At 49.7% G+C, this 21,431-nt stretch overlaps 1 protein-coding gene across 11 annotated transcripts in view; it reads right to left on the reverse strand.

Moving 5' to 3' along the window:
• Window positions 1-2,931: 2,931 nt before the first annotated feature.
• Window positions 2,932-21,431, reverse strand: part of ARIH2 (ariadne RBR E3 ubiquitin protein ligase 2) — a 49,513-nt gene continuing 31,013 nt past the window's right edge. For 8 of the 11 annotated variants that reach the window (XM_037049775.1, XM_037049779.1, XM_037049781.1 and 5 more), the window contains 13 exons: window positions 19,570-19,637; window positions 15,770-15,833; window positions 14,262-14,412; window positions 13,214-13,335; window positions 11,928-12,037; window positions 10,493-10,610; window positions 9,461-9,511; window positions 9,349-9,370; window positions 6,991-7,142; window positions 6,222-6,365; window positions 5,537-5,605; window positions 4,136-4,219; window positions 2,932-3,913 (listed from right to left, as the gene is read on the reverse strand). In XM_037049775.1, the coding sequence (XP_036905670.1) occupies window positions 3,842-3,913; window positions 4,136-4,219; window positions 5,537-5,605; window positions 6,222-6,365; window positions 6,991-7,142; window positions 9,349-9,370; window positions 9,461-9,511; window positions 10,493-10,610; window positions 11,928-12,037; window positions 13,214-13,335; window positions 14,262-14,412; window positions 15,770-15,833; window positions 19,570-19,637 (1,227 nt within the window). In that variant the 3' untranslated portion in view covers window positions 2,932-3,841. Of the gene's footprint in view, window positions 3,914-4,135; window positions 4,272-5,536; window positions 5,606-6,221; window positions 6,366-6,990; window positions 7,143-9,348; window positions 9,371-9,460; window positions 9,512-10,492; window positions 10,611-11,927; window positions 12,038-13,213; window positions 13,336-14,261; window positions 14,413-15,769; window positions 15,834-19,569; window positions 19,638-21,431 lie in introns of those variants that run through there. The other 3 variants (XM_037049785.1, XM_037049786.1, XM_037049778.1) reach the window with 2 other exon arrangements.

The raw sequence follows: 21,431 nt of genomic DNA on the forward strand, positions 1-21,431 counted from the left end.
GCGGGAAGTGACAGCGCCACGGCCAACCGGGCCGGACTTCCCCCCACAGACGCGAAGGCAGATGCGGCAGGGTCTGGCCCTTCTCCCTGAAATGAACTCCAAAAGAAGTGGAATGGCTGCAAAAGAAATGTTCCTCATTCAAATCGATGGGAATCCTATTACCAACTTCGGAGTGTTCAAATTTCCTGCAGCTTTTCTTTGATCCTCTCTAGTTGTCAGAAATCTCCCAATTTTTTAAAAAAAATGTATTTTCCACAAAGTCTCCCAAGTTCTGAGTACAATAGAAACAAATTTTTCTTGTTATATGACTCTCCAAAGTTCTTAATTATGAAATACCAACTAAGTCAGTTTTACCAAGGATGTCATGGTTTTCTGGTACTCATGAAGGAATGCGGAAACCATTTCCTCTTTGTGCTTTTAAAGCCAATACAAATCTCTTGACTGCTGTGGCTCAGTGGTTTGGGTGTCTTCCCGCAAACCAGGAAGGTTTGGGTGTCGCTGGTTCAATTCCCGGCCAGGGCATGTGCCTGGGTTGCAGGCCAGGTTGCAGGTCCCAGTGTGGGGGTGCACGAGAGGCAACCGGCCGATGTCACTAGCAGTGGTGACACTGGGTAAACACTTCTCATTTTGAACAGCTGTGTACGTGGAGAGCAGGGCTGCTGAGGACTACCTGGGTGGGTGCTCAGTGCATGGTGGGTGTGACTGTCTTGTGGGGACAGAAATTGGCTTAATAAACCAGGATCAATGGCTGTGTCCCCAGTGCCCAAAACAGACTGGTCCATAGGCAATGCTGGTTATTGCATGAATCCCTGGGGCCACGTGGAAAAATCCTTCCCTTAGACTTTGCTCGAATGTGCTCTTGTTTTTTAAGATGCCAAGGCCATGGTACCCTGCCCACTGGTCTGCAGGAGTAGCCCCTGGCCTTGCTGTCTCGGAGAAAGCATTCACTAGGGACCAGTTCCATCTGTGTCTGCCCCCATTCCCGTTCCGCAGGAACCTAGACGGTAGAGCTCATATATTGCACAGTTGTATGCCCAGGTGCCAAGCATTGGCACACTCGAGGCCTGGAGAGGAGCAACTGTGGAGTTCAGGCTGGCAGAATCGGGGGTTTCTCTGGCCTTGACTGCCCCATGTGTGTTGCCCACAGCTTTGGAAACCCCACCTGAACTATCACTGGAGTTTCTGCCACTCCTGACACCACAGATGGACCCTCTCAATGACAACCCATACTCCATATTTTCTGTCCTCAACCTTGGGCATTGAACTCCAAACACTTCTAGTTTCTCCTCAAGAGTCCTCTCTTCATAACCCAGGGCCACTCCGAAGCCACAACACTCAAGCCCTGGCCATACTCCCCAGCCCTCTGTCCCCACACCCGCTTTGGAGAAACCCAGGGGGCCTTCACAATAAGGGGCCCAGGGCCTCAGCAGGTGCTGTGGGGCACCGGAATCAGCACCCTATCACAATCCAGAGATCCCCTGCAGGTGGGGAGCGGCTCGGCCTGTGCCCAGGGAGCAGTCTACATCCCTCCATAGGTGCCCTCTCCCGAGAGTCAGGGAAGGAAGGCAGGCAGAGTCAGGGTGCGGCCGGCCCATGGGAAGGCCCCCATTCGGTGCAGGCCACAGCCTCTCGGGATGGTGGCTCAGGAGGCTACGTGGAGCCTTTGAAGAAAGACCCCGCAGACCCTTTTGTAATCAGAAACAGTTTATTTCAAATAAACTACTCAACTCTGAGCAGATGACATTACCTCAACTTTTTCTTTGAAGAAAACAAAGATATATGGTAAATTCATGAAAACACAGTGCCTTCTTCATCTCCCACCCTTCGCAGGTAAAATTCTGCCTGAGCTTCCCATTTAGGACAGCCACGGGGGCACGGGGGCAGGCAGAGGACAGAAGGAAACTGTCCACAGCTGGATGCAAGTGTGGCACACAGCAGCTGTGCGGTCCAAACGGTGCCCAGAGACGCCCTGGGGGTGACTATGGGCGCAGAGCTGTGTGACTCAGGTCCTGCGCCACCGCGGCGACACAGAAAGATGGATAGCTGAGACACCAGGGTCATCCACGTGCCCACACAGCGTCCACCCCCACCCCTGGCCACAGCAGGCCCGCTCCTAGTGCAGTGAGCGCCCCACCGCCCAATCCCAGGCTCATTGGCTGAGCTTCTATCTTGTCCTCCCCTTCCCACCCCAGGCTCTCTGTTGTAAGAGATGGCAGGAAGAGACAAAACCTGAGTAGGGGGCCTGCATCCAGCCATGTACCCATGACCCCCAGTCACAGCTGTCCTGTGTCTTCTCAAGAGTAATTCAGGTTACCACCACGGTACTTGGGAAACTGAGGTGAAACCATCTGAACATCCGAGAACGCCCACACGGCGCCCTCACAGCTCCTGAGCAGCTCCTCCAGGAGGTCCCCTCGCCCTGCGGAGCACGGCGGCTCCCCCAGCCTCAGAGTGGAGGTACCGGACAAAGCCACAAAACCCCGAGAGTCAGACTTTTGAACTTTTCAAAGGCTCACAGGCTGGGTGCAGGGAAGGTAAGACACCACACAAACCATCCTCTTTGTTGGGGTCAACAACGCAACATCTGGCCCTCTCGCCTGGCCAGACCCTGCCACCACAGGTGCCGGGACCACAAACTCAGAACAGTCCTGGCCTCACACTAGCAGGCCCCAGGGGCAGAGTCTCCAACACCTGGTGTCAGACCGTGGGGGGGCACCCAAGCCCCAGAGCAGCCACTGGACACACTCCAGGTAACACGAAAACAACCTGTGCAAACAAGCCTCCTGAGCCAGGAAGACAAGTGCCTCTGGAGGGCCACACTGCACGCTGACCCCAAAGCCACCCAAGGAGAGCAGCAGGACAGCGTCAGGTGCGGCTGCGAGCCGGCCTGGTCAGAGCTACGCACTCAAACACCGGCTCGAAGGGAGAGGCCGTGGTTAAACCAATTTATTTTGGGGAACAATTCCCTTTGAAAGCGGACGTCTACCTTTAGGAGACAAAAGGGAACGCTGTGCCGTGCTCCTGTGCCCTGGTCGGGAGGGCCACGAGCCCGCCTATGTGCCGCTGTGGGCTCTGGCCTCAGGAGCCAAGCCCAGGAAGCCTCACCTTCGAGAATAAAGATGAGCCCACTGACAAGCAGCGCCACCGGAGACACTCAGACACTGAGTGGCAAGACCCTGTTCTGTACTGTCCCCTCGCTGCCAAGGAGGGGCAGGTGCACCCCGCCACAAAGGGTCTAGAAGGAAGAGGCAGGAGGTGCGGTGCGGCTCCCTGTACGCCGTGCCTGTTACGCAGGCGAACTCAGTTCCCCTGCTGCCGCCCAGGCTCCTCCCTTGGGATGCCAGCCGCGGCCAAGCCCCGTGAGTCTGGAAGCAGAGGCCACCCTGGACCCCCGAGTGCATGTGGGGGCAGGGTGGGCAGGCAGCGTGTGTCACCTTCTCAGTAAATTAGCTAGAGGGTAAAACACTCCAATGCCAATTTATTTTTTAAAAGGGTTCTGTGTAATTCTATAGTTGGTTTGCCTTTTTTCGTATAATTGTACAACCTTTGAAAATTACATAAGTTGTAATGATCTAATACTATTATTAATAGTCATTCAGAAAAACTTTCCCTCCCTCCCAACAACCATCCAGGGGGAATTAAAAATCCTGAAGAGGCCAAGAAACAAAAAGCAGAAAGATGAGAACCAAACAGAAGTTGACTAGGAGGAGTATGGCCAGTGTCTCTCAGGCAGGGCCCTGGCTGCTGCCCGGGGTTGTGAGAGGCAGCGGGGGGCAGGGGGCAGCGGGAGACCTCGGAGCCACGCCGTCCTCACGCCGGCACTGGCACACCCGCGTCCAGCCTAGGTGTCGTGGAAGTCCTTCAGCAGGGTTCTCCTCCGCTGCTCTGCTATGTGCATCTGGTTTTCTAAGTCCTGCACCAGGGAAGCAAAATGAATGCTTGCATGGCCAAGCAGGACAGGAAAGTCCCGCACCAGGGCAGCCAAAGCCACGGCCACCATGACAGAGGCTCTGAGGAGTCAAAAGCACAGCCCTTCCCACCCTTCTCAGCAGCCGCTGCCAGCCCACCAAGCCACCCTGTCCCCTGTTGATGTGCCAGGCCCACCCCCCACCCCCCGGCAACAGCAGGCTCTTACCCCTCGGTCGTAGCTGTCCGCACGCTCCACTTTCCACGACAGGTTTTCGATCTCGGCCTCCAGTTGAGCCTGCTGGTATTCGAACTGTATGGGCAGAGCAGGAGGGTCAAAGGAGAGGGCTGCAGCCGGGCAGGGCCTGCAGACGGAGGGGCAGACGCAGCACTCAGACTCGCCAGAGCCTTGGACGGCCCTGACACCGTCCTCCGAGAGCAGCGCTAGCCCCGGTGCCCCAGCCGGGCCCAATCCAAAGGCTACCTGGGAGTGCAGCGGGCGAGACTGTGCTAACTCTCCGCCCCGAAGGAAAGGGCGAGAATGGGGAGCGAGAATGTAAGCTGCTGAAGAGAACACCCCCAACACACATGGAAGCAGATGCTGTAGAAACATGTCGGCGCAGACACACACAGACACCGTATTCCCTGAGTACTTTGCATTTGGGGTTTCTTTGGCTCTTCGGCAAATCAAGTCTTAAAAACAGTCAAACCATTTGACTTAGTAATTGTACACCCAAGCTTTATACACAAAGATGTTCTTTAATGTCTAATTTGTGATAGTAAAAAACAAACAATTCATGCCCCAAATTATGGTACACCCACACAACAGAACACTCATGCAACTGCTAAAAAATGGTATTTACCAGCCTGGAAAAATAACGACCGCTGCGACAATAAACAGCTAGAACAGTAAAATGCCACACACACACACACACACACACACACACACACAGCCTTGACTATATAGATATTAATTTTCAATTTTATTTATTTATTTTAGAGAGCGGGAGAAAGAAAAGAGGAAGAGAAACACTGATGTGCAAGAGAAACATCCATCAGTTGCCTCTCGCACGCCCCCACGGAGAGCCTGGCCCATAACCCAGGCACGTGTCCTGACCAGGAATCAAATCAGTGACCTGTGGAGGCACAAGCTGGTGCTCAAGCCACTGAGCCACACCACCGAGGGGTAAACGATATTAATTTTACAAGGCTAGAAATGCTAACACATGGTCATTTCTGGTGGGATTTCTGGATGTGAAATTTTCTAGTTTTCAACATTTAAACAATAAATGTGAATTATCTTACAAGCTGGGGACAGGGAACAACTCACAACTAAGATAAATGTAAAAAGCCCACTGTCATTTAAGGACGTGTGTGCTGGACACTCTCCCAAAGCAGACCTCCAAGTGGCCACGGACCTTTGCAGCCAGCTGGCCTATCCCACGACCCCACTCAGGATGCTGCCTTACTACCACACGTGCCAGCACCTGAGACCTATTCTGGAGATGCCTAGAGGAGAAATGGAATTTGAAAATGAACAGTTCTGTTTGGATTCTGCCCCTCCCCCCAACAACCAAGGCACCTCTGAAGCTAGGAGGGCAGAGTAGAGGGACTGCCCTGCCTGCCTTACCAGCTTCTTCCTGGGGCCAGACTCCATGTAGTAGGCATACGGGTACGTGTACTGCAGGGTGTATCGGCACTGCAACGGGAGAAGAGAAGGCACCTGTGTCAGTCACTCTAACCTGTGAGCGCCTCAGGTGGCTTTTACATTTCCTACCCCACCGTGCAAATTAGCCTGGCTCTAGAGGTATGGACCTGAAAGAAATGAGACCAAGCCCAACACAGGATGAACTGGGGGACAACAAGGAAAAAGGTGAAACAAAAGTGGCCACAGAACACCCATGGCTCCCTTTCAAGCTGTGACTTATTTACCAGCAGCTGCCTCGTGGCTCCTTCCTCTCAAGCCGGACATCAGAGTCCACACACCTATCTCAACAACTGTCCAAAGACAAGCTCTTACTTTCCTTTGAGTGACGCATGCATGGGACAAAAGAAGAAAAGGGCTCTGCCTTCCCCCGCAGGTCCTTCCCCGCAGGCAAAGGCAGTGGACTGCTCTTCTTGGGACCTCCCTGGACACCAGCAGAGGACTAGGTCCTCAGTGGACACAACACAGGGAGTTGTCAACGTGTAAGCATAAGTATGCAGGGCTGCACAGGGTGCTCATATCCCCCTTCAGTGTCCCCCGACCCCCCGAAGTCTGGGCCTGACAGGGCCAGACACCGCACAAGGAATCAGAAGAGGGAGGTGGTACAGACCTTGGCCAAGAGCTTGGCAGCATTCTGTAGGTACTGCCAGTCAATCCACGTCCCCAGGTTATTCATGACCCTCTCCTGTATCTTCTCATGAATCCGCTGGTACGTCTGTGCCTCCAGCTGCAAGCTCTTGTTGTGGTTTTCCCACTACAGTGTACAGAGGAAGAAGAAAGCTGTAGGAGTCCTGGGAAGGTACAGAGGTCCACACAGGAGTTCGGAATAGACACCTTGGCCGGAAGGGCACGGCCACAGCCTCACCCAACTCACGGGACTGAGTGCGGTCAGGAGTACCGGAGCGGATTTCTTCAGTCCACACCACTCCGTGTCTACAGCAACCACCTGCCAGACCGCCCCACCCCTATGGCGCAGAAGGGCTCCAGCCCTGAGGACTAACAGGCTGTTCGCCATCTACCGTGCTCAGAGAGCAAAGGCGCCAAGCTGTGGGGGCTTCTGAAAGCTCTTCCTGGGAGAACTGCCTGCTAAACCTATTAAGGTGGAACTTCATGGGAGACCATCTGATGGTCCCTCACTGTCCTCCAGTCCAGCAGTCACGCAGTCGGCCCACGCTCTTCCTTGCCAGCCACGGCGCCTCGTGGGGCCGGAAAGCCACATCCATGGTACCTTTGGAGGTATCACCCAAAGCCACCGCAGGAGATCCATGCCCTGACTTCTGCAGGCACATGCAGGCTCTGGCTACCGGTTGCTAGAAATTCCGTGGCCCCCAACTGAAGAAGCCCACCCTCTAGGAGCAGCTGCAGAAGGGGATGCCTACCCTCTCAAAGTAGAACAAGTACTTCTTGAGGGCCTCCCTGGCTTGGGCCTGCTGGCTCTGGTTGACGATGTCAGGGTTCTCCTTGTACCGACTGCACTCATAGTACTCGCTGCCATGGGTCTTCCAATCCCCCAGACACATCCAGCAGAAGTCTGCACAGGACGGAGAGAGGGGTTCACACTCACAGGACAAGCCGCAGTCCTCCAAAGGCAAAGCAGGGGGACGCGGAGACCCTGCCAGGGGTGTTCACCTGATCGGAACTCCCCAGGGGTGCCTCTCCCATCTCATGTCCCGCTTTCCCTATTGCTCCCCCTTACTGACCTAAACAACAGCCTGTGGATATTCCTAGTTCCGTGAGTGCATATGCTTTGTGCCTTTCTAATCCCACGCAGGCAAATGTTGACTGTACAAGACCACTAGCCTTACAAAGTACAGCACAGAGAATGCCGTCAATAATGTTGTAATAACTAGGTACGGAGCCAGGTGATACTGGAAATACCAGGGGAAACACTGTACACCCTAAAAACACAAATAATATTGAACATAAACTGTTAACTGAAATGTGAGATTTCTAAAAAAGCATTAAAAAACCACTAGTCTGTTGTGTCAATGCCACTATGAAAAGCAGGAACCCACAGAACTTGTCCAACCAAGGCTCACTCGCCACACACTTGCCCTCTTGCCCGCACCCCTCTACCACAATACCCACTCTAGGAAGACTCTGCACATGAAGGCAGAAATGAAACCTTTAGCCTGCTCTTCCTTTTTAAAAAGCACATTTCTGTAAGCACCACAGCTCCTCAACAGTTCGTACTCAGCAGGACGACTCTGCTTCCACACTGGGTAAGCTGGGAAGGAAGGATAAAGATTCTCTCTGGATGCTACACATCCAGACGATGACTGGGGCCCACTGAGGGGGGCCATCCTCGGGTGCGTCAGGCGTCCAGGGCGTCCAGGGCCGGTGCCTACTTTGTCTCTGCCTCAGACCCGACAGTGGGGAACCCTGTTTCGCAGGATTCACCCCCAGAAGGGGACTGACTTCCCACGAGTTGCTCCTGTGAAACTCAGGGAAGCTGAAGCCAGGCCCAGAGACCCAGCGGTCACTCACGCCCCTCCTATTGGCAGTCTTCTTCCGACAGCAGCAGCACGGCGCTCCTTCATCAGCTAAGTTGTGCTTGCTACTTTTAAAAATGCTACTTGCTTAGGGTGGCCTGTACAAGTGGTAAAACTATACAGCCACGTGGGAACAAGGGTTGGCTCTAGGTGGCAAAGGATGAGGAGATGATGACCAGGGAGGGGCACACAGGCACGAGGAGTGTGGTGGACACAGGAGTGCTCACTCTGTTGTTTCTCTGTGGCCTGTACATGTGCCCTAAGTGGGTGACACACGCTCCTCTCACTCCAACACGCAAAGGAAGACAGAGGGGGACACCACCGAGGAAGCATGCCACCACCCTCGGCCCAGCCTCACTTCAGAGCCACCACTCCCGTCCTCTAAGACCTTGCCATGCCCACTCTGACTGCAGCGAGCTCCTGGCAGAACACACGAAGCGCACCGACGGGCCCTCCCAGAGACTCTCAGGGCCTCCCGGTCGGCGTCTACGCAGCTACATGGAGACCACGTTTTCCACATGAAGGAATTTCACTTCGTTACTTGCTCTGGCAGGTAGGAAGGCAAAACCAACAGGTTCTACGCACCCTACTCCCGACAGATAAAAGAGGCCTGAAAGGCCGAATCCCCTCTGGGAACTTCATAAAACCCCAAAGGAAACTGTTATTTTACAGTCTCCACTAAAACCGTGTATGGCCTGCTCTAAAGGGTACCCGCAAAGTAGCACAGGTAAGCCCTGTGCGACGCATCCGCTTTGGCAAACATCAAGAGAACCCGAAAATTTTCTTCTTGGATGACCGAGGGTCATGAGGGTCTAAGAGTCATCCCAAATCTGACTTTCTGGGTAAGATTTTATTTATTTATTTTTAGAGAGAGGGGAAGGGAGAGAGAAAGGGAGAAAAACAGCAATGTGAAAGAGAAATATCAACTGGCTGCCTCTTGCATGCGCTCCAACCAAGGACTGAACCCATGACCCTGCCATGTGCCCTGACTAGGAATTGAATGGGTGACATTTCACTCTGTGGAATGATGCCCAACCAACTGAGCCACGCCAGTTAGGGGACAAACTTACTCTGACCACGTGTGTCAGCAATTTGGCAGCAGTATTACAAGAGGGACCGAAAACCAGTAATCAAAACCGTGGCCGCATCACTACAGAAGTCCTCCCTGAACAAGCAACGGAGACCCAAGCACGAGGGACACAGGCTGCGCGCCGCTGGGCCTTGGGCACCGAGCCTAGGACTCACCGTGTTTGCACTTGGAGCATTGCTGTCAGAGGGAAGCAGAAGAGAACGTGTTAAAGGCATGCTGACCTAGGGCTCCGTGTCACACACACAAAGGGCACAGGCTTCTGCTCACCATGTGATTGCAGCCTCCATTCTTCTCAATGCAGATGTTGCACTTGGGACACTGAGGAGACAGAAGGGCGCCATTAGGCTCACGTACCAGCAGGTCGGTTCTAACACAAATTATACAAAGCTCCTGGTACCCGTGCCCAGTACTCATCGTGCGAGCACTTCTGGGGAGGAGCATCTCACTTAAATGTGGCGGGTCGCTGAGGCTGGAACAGCAATCCAAGGAAATGAGGTCAGCATGTTTGGCTCTGAAACACTCCAAGCACCAGCTGAGCCGCACTCAGCCTTCCACCATCTGTCCCTGCCACCGGCCACTCAAGTTAAACACAAGCGGAGTCAGCAGAAAGCCTGCCTGCTCGGGAGGCATGCCAAAGCAGCACGAAAGGGGACCAAGTCCTGGGTGGCTCGCCTGCACTTCTGCTTGTGGAGGAGGGCAAGGAAACAGCCTCTAACACTTGCTTATTCTCTTTGAGAGACGATAGCAACCTTAGGAAATGCTGCAGAAACCAGCTGGGCACTGTCCCATGAAGTAGACAGTGTTTAATGACGTCACACTCACAGCTGTGCTTGTGAGTGGATGAGCTCAGAGTGTGACTGGCACTGGGTGGGGCCTTGAGTGCCGAGTCATCCAGGGCTCAAGGGTCTGCGGGCCAAGCTTCCCCACAGAAAGTTTCAGAGTAAGGACTGGGAGTACCTGAGTCTGCATTAGAGTCTTGCTATTTACTAGGGGTGACTATCAATCACCTCCCTCCCAGGGACACTAAACACGAGGAGGCACTCAATAAAACTTCAGGTTTTTTTCTAATTAGTTCCCTAACTTTTCTAGGCATTTCAGCATTTTACTAAAATAAAGACGCCAACCAATGCGTGCTGTAACAAACAGCTGCTGCCTCGGCGGAGTCTGGGCAAGGGTCTGCAGCCTCCAGCAGAGGCCCTGGCCCCTGGGTATTCTGTTCTTAGGTGGCAGACCCGCTGGGCAAGGCCCTGGGCAGCACTAAGGAGAGCAGGTCCATGACAGGTAAGACACAGTCCTTACGTCTTTAGTGTGAGCACTAATGTAGTTGGCCGTTTCAGAGTCGTCTGCACACTTCGTGAGCCATTTCCGGATTGTGGCGCAGTCTGTGGGGGCGTGATACATCTGACGGCACTTGAAACTCAAAACCAGAAAAGAAAAACACTCAAATAATCATTAGGTCAGGTTTTTTATTTTCCTTCGTCCAAGCCAAGAGATCCTGAATCAGAGCATTTCTGAGGAAAAGCCACTTATCAAGGCCTTTCAGACCTTCATTTCCTTAAGATTACGCTGACATGTTACGTACACTTCTCTTCAACTGAAGCCCTTCTAAGACATACTTTCAATAAACCCAAATGAAGATTCTGTTGTGTCTTATGTGGTGTCAACACTCCCGGAAGGATGTCCGATTCAGAGTCAGCCTCTCCTCCGGCACGGTGAGGTGCTCTGAGGAGGACACCTCAGCTCAGACCGGGGCAGGCCCAGGCGCCACTCCTGGGAGCAGCGGCTTATCTCTCAGCCGGCTGTGCACACGGGATGCACAAAAGCCAGAAGCTGTACAATCTGTAGGGGCATGATACATTAACAACGCAGACAACTTATGGTCGGGATAAAAAAACCACTCATCAAGCTCGGCCCCCATGACTTTAGCTTTCTTTTTACCCAGGCCAACACAACCCGACAGGCAGTACGGGCACATGCCACAGGCAAAGGAGCTCATTGTGGGGGACACGAAGGATGAAGAGCGACTGCAATGGTCTTAACATCCGGTGAGCCAGACACCCTCAACGAGGTCTTGAAAGATGGGCACGTGTACACACATGCCACATTTTCCATGTAGCTTCTCCGAAGCCCCCCATGAAGTTCCCAGGGAGGCATGATTGGGGGGCAGACCTGGACCTAAGTGATGACTCCTGCCAATAACCTGCACGTCAGTTCCCCCAACAAGAGTAACAACAGGACCAAACACACACAGCTGTGAAAATGAAGGCACAGTGATCAGGATAATTCCTTTTCCCTGGTAAACCTTCAGTACACTTTAGCTATTCCCATCATTTATTGAACGGAGTAAACCCCAAGTAGGTAAAAACCACATTTATGAATTACAGGTTGAGTTACAAAGATGAAAACATTGAAGACTATAAACAGTAATATATAAATTACCTGTGTAGGCAGATAGACACATACAATCTCTGGGCTATGAGTCTGAGCAGTATAAACCATAGCACATCCTCCAAGAGTCTGGGCCACTTTCTGGTCTCCAGACTGAGCGTTGGCAAACATAACACAGAATGTGAGATGCTGTGTACAAACCCTGCCCACCTGGAGCACAGCTGCTCTGCTGGTCCAAAGACCCTGTCTCTCCCAGTCCCTCCCCCACACAGAGCAGCAGCAATGGTTCTTTGGAGGAGGAGAAGCCACGAGCCCAGGGCTGCCCAGCACCCACACTCACTCTTACCAGAAGACCTCGTTGCACCGATTGCACTGGACTCGGCGAGCTCTGGGCTCTTGTACCTGGATGACCATGGGGCAGTCTGCACCAGGGCACAGCTGAAGCTGATAATGACTCTGTGAACACAGGAAGGGGAAACAATGAGGTGATCCCCTACCGCTGCCTCCAAATTAGACCTCCCTGGGTGTTCAAACACCTATTCTTCCAGCTGATGATTCACATCGAAGGGCGACAGGAATTCAAGATGAATGTCATGAAGACCGGGCATTGCAGACACTGAAGACCTTTGCTTAAACTAGGCAGCAACTCATTAGAATGATGGAGGATTAGAGTACGAAATGGATACAGAAGTGCATCTGTGAGATGAAAATGCAAAGCAACCTCATCAGCTGACGGGCCCAGCGACCCTCAGGCATTTCACCAAAGGCAGTGAACAGCACAAGGAACAAGGCATTGTTACCCTGCAGTGTGTGCGTGAGGAGACCCGGACCATCACACAACCCGGGGAGCTTAGGCATGAAAAAGAAGGAAACTGTGTTGCATGAAACCTGTCTGCTACCCAGACAGGTAGCCCAATAGAGCAGACAGACCCTAAAACTGACCATGCTGGGGTCCTGGACAACATTTCAAACTGCACAAGAAGTGATACCTGTTCTCTGGGCTGAATCACAGTGAAGTGAATGGAACAGCAACTCCTGAGGTATGCCTGACTTGTGCTTAAACTTGGCCTACAATAGCTTCTTTAAGCAATGTGTATAGTGTGGGTATGACTGACCATTCTACGACAGACAGCCAAGGCTCAGAAAGGTAAAATAATGGGTCGATGGTTACACAGTGAGGAAGTCACAGACCTGGAATTCACATAATTGTCTGATTCAGGTCTGTGTTCTTCATTATCATTCTAGTGGTTTTCAAAAACTTGTTTTAATCCTCACCTGAGGAAATGCTTACTGATTTCAGAGAGAGGGGAAGGGGGAGGGAGAGAGAGAATATTCATGAGAGAGAGAAACATTGATTGGTTGCCTTTCCCACACACCCCAACCAGGCACCAAACTGCAACCTAGGCATGTGTCCTGAGAGGGAAAGGAGTAAGTGACCTTTCAGTTTATGTGATGACACTCCAATCAACTGAGCCACACTAGCCAGGACTCGAATGTTTTTAAATTTCAAGAAACTCTTTCTTCAAATGCCAGCATCTAATGGCAGCCTTGTCCACAAAGCAACTACAGTGAGCATCTGCTGGGAAGTGGGCCCGGGAGGGCAGAGGGCACAACCACAAGAGCTGGTCATACCTCCACATAGTCCCTGAAGAGGTAGCGCCTGTATTTGTCTCTTAGCTCTTCACTGGGCAGTAGCGGGAACACGAAGTCCTCTGGTGTTCGAAGCGGGCAGTCCTGAGCCATGCAAGAGACTCCTGTTGAACAAAGACACTGAATGGACAACTGTATCTGCTCACTGGGCTCGACCCAAAATTCAGACTCCACATAGGAATCCCCTGAAGCAGCAGAATTTACTCAAAGAAGAGAGAAATGAATTTATTTGCACAGTGATACAACTAAAATATTATCCCAATTACATGTGTATTACAAATAATACCACTAAAAATACCATTAGAAAAAATCCCACATGGTTCCTGACCAACCACTGAGTTTTGTGATGTTTAATATTATGTGCAACTGATTACCACCAACACGTGTGAACCCCTCTCTCCGTCCTGTGCAGACTTCTGCTGGCTGTGTCTGGGGGATTGGCAGACCCATGGCAGCGAGTACTATGAGTGCAGTCGGTACAAGGAGAACCCTGACATCGTCACCCAGAGCCAGCAGGCCCAAGCCAGGGAGGCCCTCAAGAAGTACTTGTTCTACTTTGAGAGGGTATACAGCTTCAAACAACCCACAATGCAGTTCTGTAATTCATGTGGTGCTAATTTCATTTCGATGTCAAGTTATACGATAACAAATACTCTCATAACCAACCACCAAATTTGATTTATGCAGTTACCTACATATCAAATTCTCTGGGTGTCTCTGAGTTATGGCTGCCACTTGGAAAATCGAAATTGAGTAGGAAGCTTAAAGAAGAATTCCCCTGAAGGTTCTCCCAAGAGGCAGCCTGGAAGTCACACAAACATTTACATATATGCCTAAACAATAGCCTAATTGTCTACTTTTGCTCAGGACGGGGGAAAACTCTGCCACTGTTCGGACTGACGTGTTTGGAAAGCAATGGTACTGGCAATCAGGCTCAGAAGAAGACACGAAGTTGACCTGAGTGTCTGAAAGGGCCGAGGAGAGAGAAATACTTTGTGCCAGCCTTTTCTAAGCTCTATGGCAGACTCACCCACACCCACGCCGTCTTTGACAAGTACGGAGCAGTGCTGCTCCCAGCAGCTGCGGCAGAACTGGTGCTGGCAGGCCAGAGAGAGGAGGTTTTCCTTCCGCACAAACTGCATACACACTGCGCAGTGGTGAGGGGGATGGGCTGCGGGGACCTGGGAAGAGGCAGATCCACACGCGTCAAAGTGGAGACTTCGGTTCCCGGCAGCCATAAGGGGTGCCTAGTGTGGCAACCCTGACCCAGCCACAAGGGCCAGAACTCAGCAGCAATGCGTGAACTCGGGGAGTACCAAGAGTTCTGAGCAGAAAGCGCCTATCAGCAAGGCTTCCTGAAGAAGGCAGCACACAAGCCGGCTTGTAGAACCATTGGAATTCAGTGAGGCAGAGAGAACTTACAGCAGTCTAATAACGTCAGGCTGAAAAGCTCAGGATTTCAGAATTGTCACGGTCCTTAGAGGTCATTCGGTCCAACTTCTTCTTTGAGAAACTACTGGGTTTCTTAACTGGCTCGGCTGAGCACAGCACAGAGTTGCCCCTCGGTAGGCACTACGGACCCAGTTATAAAGGGTCTCAGGCTGTATACAGCTTCAAACACCCACAATGCAGTTCTACTTATTGAAGACAGTAGGTTTTCCCACGCCAATATGCTCCAAACACAAAATACTATAGCCTCTGCCAAGTTACAACCCATCCTTAACACATGGAACAGACCTCACCTACATTTAGGGGGATGAGGATGGCTCCTTCTAGGCAAGAAACTCTTCTAGGCTGTGGGCAAACACCCGTGAAGCCCGAGCTCCGAGATCCATGCCGTCACACAAGCCGGCAGACAGAGACAATCTGGGGACCCCCGGCCAAAACCACGTAACAGTTTAAAGACATAACCAGAGGAGTTTGAATAACAGTGATCACAGGAAATAGGTTTTGTGAGAGACAGTTTGGATTTGGGTCTTTAAAACTGAGCTCCATACAATTAAAAAAAAATTAAAATGAGTTTCACTCCCACAAGCAAAGATGGGGACAGGCTGTAAACACGCCAGGCCAGGGAAGACGCAAGCGGAGTCAGGAAGACACGCAGTGAGCCTGGGCTACGAGGCCCTGCTGGAAGGGAATGCAGACGGGGGGGTGGGGGGTGGTGGGGGGGGTGGAGACGAGGTGAGGCTGAGCAGGGCCCCAGGACTGGCAGTGGTGTACTCCTCACCTAGGAGGAAGCTTTCCTTTCCTTTCCTTTCTTTAAATTTAAATTATTTTATTGTTATTCAATTACAGTTGTCTGTATTTTCTTCCCACCTCCACCCCCTCCAAACCCACCTCCCTCCCTGGCTTCCACCCTCCCCCTAGGAGGAAGCTTCTGAAACTATAATGGAAATGAAAGATTTAAGCCTATACTGGAACAAACACCTTAGGCATGTTGCACTATAAACAAAGCAAGATGGTTTTCAGTAACATTGTGAAGCCACAGAGACAGCCGCATGCACTGGGAGAAGCCTTTCTCAAGCAGGAGACACTCACATGCTTTGAAGGACTGGGCTGAACACGTGCCTCCACCAGCAACTGAGCAGAGTTAGACTTGTATCTACAAAACAAAAGGCAGAAATGAAGGGTCAAGGCCAAAGGCAAACATTTTTACCTCTGAACAAAGACACAAAAGACCAGCAAGTGTGGCAGTCGCTCTAAAATGTCTTTGTCTCTTAATTCCACCTCACATAACCAAGCTTTTTTTTTGCTCTAGTGCAAGTATTTTTTTCTTTCAATTTTTAGGGTCTCAACTGATATGAGAATTATAAACCTGCTTCAAAGTCACTGAACTATAAGAAAAATACTCATGAAGGATCATTTCTGCTTTAAATTCCTTTCTGAAAACAGAGGCAAATATGTCTATGGCTTCAGAATAAGGAATGATAGATAGCTTAAGACAGAAAAGACCCTGCACACAGAAAAACTGAAGAGCCACGCCATATTTAAGAACTACAGTTCACCAGGATACACCATAAAGTGAAAAGCCAAGCTATGAACTGGGAGCTAACTCAACCCCGATAGTGGCAAAGGACTGATATTCAGAATAAACAAAACAAAAACTCCTAAAAGTTCACTTCAAAAGACGAAATAACAATAAAAATGGGCAAAGGAGAGAATAGGTATTTCACAGAAGAGGGAGCACAAATGGCCACTAAACACATGAAAAGGTGCTCCACCATCCAAAGCATCCAATCAGAAAGTTAGATGCCATTCACACCCACCAGATTGTAAAACTTCAAGTTTAGAAGGAAATATCAGGCACATCCATACACCACTGGTGAGCATGTAACATTGAACAATCACTTCAGAAAATATTTTGGTATTATTNAGCTTAAGATAGAAAATGCCCTGCATACAGAAAAACTGAAGAGCCATGCCATATTTAAGAACTACAGTTCACCAGGATACACCATAAAGTGAAAAGCCAAGCTATGAACTGGGAGCTAACTCAACCCCTATAGTGGCAAAGGACTGATATTCAGAATAAACAAAACAAAAACTCCTAAAAGTTCACTTCAAAAGACAAAATAACAATAAAAATGGGCAAAGGAGAGAATAGGCATTTCACAGAAGAGGGAGCACAAATGGCCACTAAACACATGAAAAGGTGCTCCACCATCCAAAGCATCCAATCAGAAAGTTAGATGCCATTCACACCCACCAGATTGTAAAACTTCAAGTTTAGAAGGAAATATCAGGCACATCCATACACCACTGGTGAGCATGTAACATTGAACAATCACTTCAGAAAATATTTTGGTATTATTTAGTAAAGTTTTAAGATAGCCCATGAACTTACTTTCTACTATTTAAAAAAAATTTTTTATTTTTAGCCAGAGAGAAAAATAGAAAGAGGGAGAGAAATATTGATGCATGATACCGACTGGTGGTCTCTACCACGCCCCCAACTGAGGACCTGGCCCGCAACCCAGGAAGCTGCCCCAACAGAGAAGCGAACAAGTGGCCATTCACCTCACAGGCCAGCATTCAATCCACTGGGCCACACCAGCCAAGGGACACTTTCTATTCTTAACCCTACAAAAAGTATGTAATACTGGAAGTCATGTACAAGAGATTTCAAAGCTGCATCAATTGTAACAGAGAAAATAAAAAACCACAAAAAACACACAAACCCTGAATTCACAAATGTGTTTTTTAAAGATTTTATTTATTTCATTTTTTGACACAGGGGAAGGGAGGGCGAAGGAGAGGGAGAGAAGCATTAACATGTGGTTGCCTCCTGAGCAGCCCGACTGGGGACCTGGCCTGCAACCCAGGAATGTGACCTAACTGGGAATCGAATTGGTGACCCTAGTTCGTAGGCGGGCGCTCAATCCACTGAGCCATACCAGCCAGGGCTCACAAATGGCTTTTTGATAAGAAAATGAAGAGGATGTCATAAAATGAAACTTGTTGGTGACTTAAAACTGAAAATACATACAGCATGAGTATATGTCTGTAGAGTTCTAAAAACACACAAAACTAAAAGATACATAATTTATGAAAACATAAGAAAATGATCAATACTGAATTAAACTCACTGACTGCCTTGGAGAGGAAGGAAGGGGCGTAGCCAGACAGAAACTGCTGCCAGAGGTCAGAGCGTTTCTTATTTGAGTGGCTGTTTAAGAGCATCTGCTTTAACCTTCTTTAATACCTACACACACTGCACAGGCATGTGAGCAAACACAAATTTTTGAAAAAACCCCTATTTCATAATAAAAATTTAATCCCTTCTGAAATGGCAAAATACACTTAGAAACATAACCAGTTATCATGAGGCCACAGAAGTGCTATATGAAGCCCAGCAAAACGCATTACCAAGATAACAAGAACATGAGTAGGGAGGAATTAAGTCTCAAATGTGTGGTCCTTATTCCACCTGCTCAGAATGCCTTGTCCAACTATTTTCATTCCTACTTCTCACATTAGTGTTCTTAGTATCTTTAGCCACCGTCTCCATTCCCCAATTACACCAAAGAGTTTGGACAGTGAGAGACACCGCACTGCTGGAAGCTAGGTGGTCCCGGAGTAAGGGCAGCAGTAACGGGTGCAGAGGGAGTTCATGTGGAAGTCTATCTGGGTCCAGTGCACGGCTCCTGGGTGGAGTGAGAGTGCAATTAGTGAAGGAGGAACGCGTTGGCTCGCTCCTTTCTAGGTGGAACAACTGCTCTGGCCGGTTTAGCCATCCCAGTGCTATTTATTCTGGAGAAGGAAAGGCATGACCTTGCTCTGCCATCACAGTGGAATCACACCACACAGAGAGTCCCACTGGAGTGTCGAAGTGCAGGATGGTGGCATTTCTCACCAGGGGAATCTAGTTCTTCAGGTGCTATTGGGCACTTTCTGGAAACATACTATTTTTTTAAAAGATTTTATTTATTTATTTTTCGAGAGAGGAGAAGGGAAGGAGAAAGAGAGGGAAACATCAATGTGTGGTTGCCTCTCACGCACCTACCACCGAGGACCTGGTGGGCATGGCCTGCAACCTAGACATGTACCCCGACTAGGACTCCAACCAGCCAACTTTCTGGTTTGCAGGTGGAACTCAATCCACTGAGCCACACCAGCCAAGGCTTGAAACATTTTTTATTTCAAGAACTGGGGATACCACTGCTACTGGCTTGTAGTAGGTAGAACCTAGGGCTTCTGCCAAACCACCTATAATTTGCAGAATATCTCCCCACAACAAAGAGTTACCTAGCCCAAAATGTCAACAGTACTGAGGATGAGAAACCCTGAGCTAGACAGAAGCACATGCCTTTGGGGAGAGTGGTCGCCTAGGAAACCTCTCCACAGGACCAGGGGAAGGAAAAGCCCCTTTTCCTGACCACTTCCAGGGCATCCTGAGACTGCAGAGTCGTGACTCAAGAGCTCTGGTTGTGGAGATGGGGGGTTCACCAGCCATCCTTTTCTCAAGGGAATAGTGGTATGTTGTGACGTATCCCTCACTCGATGTATCCAAAAGAAATAACTAGAGATGTTGGCAAGTGTGATCTAACAGGGTGCTCATTACAAAGTAAAAAAGGACACAAAAAACTTGAACTTCACTGTCCAACAGGGTATGACAAAAAAGGAAATACTGTGCCAACAATAAGAGTAGGATAGAAAGAACAAGCTGAAAACATGGGAAAGTGTTCATTCCCCACATACTGAGAAAAAAAGGGTGTGCAATATGATCCACTGTTTTAAAAATATGAACACTGTAAGGATATACTCCAAAACGTAAATCATCATCACCATCACTGGGTGGGTGGGCATAGAGAGGATCTCTCCTCCCCCAAACACCTTACCTGTCCAGTATCTCTGCAACTTGCCAGTGGAAATTAACTAATATAAGTTTAGCAACTGAATGAGACACCTAGAAAGAAAGAAAAAAATCAAATTGTAACTGCAGTTCCTTTCAGAGAGCTCCAACTTTGGAGAAATGCATACATTCACATCTATAGCACGCCCAGGCCTGGTTTTGAATTCTTCATCTTGGTGCTCTGCTTTGACTTTTGAGTTCAGACTCTCACAATCTTAGAGATTTCCTAGATCTCTTTAATTTTTCTATCTTTGTTTTCATCGGTGACTGTCCAATAAATTAGTCTAAGCATCCAATTTAAGCAAAACAGCTATGAGCTCCCTAATGTCATACGTTTCCTCAAGTTGCTACAGGAGGCCACACATGGGAAGTATATTCCTTGTTAGGCCTGTTACTTGCAGAAAATCTTCAGGCTTGGAATTCTTGTAAAAATACAGCAAAACAAAACAAAACAAAACACACTCCTGTTTAAAACCTCAAGTGCCTGGGATCTGGTGAGCCCTGACGGCAAGGATAATTTGAAAGTCTGAAGGCAGCCTCTCTGGCTCCTACACTCTCTTAGCACAGTGGTTACGGCCAAAGAGCCCCAGAAGGTGCTTCAAGGTAGCTATTCTACTTCAGTAAATTTTCCTAAGGAAATAATAGAAGCTATGTGTACCACAGTCAGCAAAAATTAAAAATAACCTAAATGCCCAACAAAAAGGAAACAGATAAATAATATATGACGGATTCATGCAAAGGACTACTACAGAGTCATTGAAAAGGATGTTGTGGAAGTAAGTGTGTGAATATGGAAAGAGGCTCACGTTTTAATGTCACAACTGAAGAAGCCAGTAGTGAGATGCATGTTCGAGTTACAGCCACCACATCCTGTTAACAGGGGAAGCAAGCCAGTTATAAAACAAACTAACCCTATGTGTCAGGACAGCGGGTAGGGGCCACAGAAAATCAGGAGGTGTCTGGATGCCTGGACCAGACTTCCCAGGAAGAGCACGATACAGCCCGAGGGTGCTACCGATTCGAGGAGCACACTTCAGGCTAAGGAGCCAAGAGAACACACAGAACCTTGGTACCCTGGCTCAGTGGACTGCACTTCAGAGGAACTCGGAGGATCTGTAAGGCAGGGCACACTGCTCCACAGGAAAGAACTGCAGGGGGAGACACACATGACCAACAGTGGTCCCTACTCCTAGAGGTCAAGCCACCCCTGAAAGGACACAGGGCGCGCCCCTACTAAACAATGGCATGTTTCAGTGCACAGTGTCGACGGCTGTTCAGTAAGGGACTGCCTGCCTGTCCCAAAGCCCAGGCACATCTGGACAAAAACCAAGGCCTCAAGACAGCTTATTCCACTAAGGATGGGGGATCTCACTTCCCTTCCATGCAAGGCAAGCGGCACGTGACCCATGCATGTTGGTGTAGTATTTTCTTGTTGAGGCTCAAAGAGACTTTGAATTATAGTTAATAACTCATGACTTATAGTTAACATTTCTTATAACCATGGCTGTAACAAAACGATCCCGCCACGACACACCCTATCACAAAATGAAAGGAGAAAACATTTGGTTTAAACTTTAATGACTGCTAGAATGGAGCTTTTACTACAAATATGTCTTTCAAAACCTGACGGTAATACTGTTTAGGATGAGCTCCTCACTGGAACCTTTTCTGCCACCTCTTTCCCAGTGGGGCTCTGTGAGCCCTATTCCCATGGCTCTCTGTTCTGACCCCTGAATGTCTCGCCATGCAGTAGCCACCAGGTCCCAGCAAAGGTATGGAGCCACAGAGGAAACCCAGAGGATTCCTGGCCATATATGGCAGCCACCTCCCTTCAGCACCACTGAAGGC

The sequence above is a fragment of the Sturnira hondurensis genome, unplaced genomic scaffold (genome assembly GCF_014824575.4).
Source record: "Sturnira hondurensis isolate 20B ecotype Veracruz unplaced genomic scaffold, ASM1482457v3 Scaffold0006496, whole genome shotgun sequence".
NCBI classification, from domain to species: Eukaryota; Metazoa; Chordata; class Mammalia; order Chiroptera; family Phyllostomidae; genus Sturnira; species Sturnira hondurensis.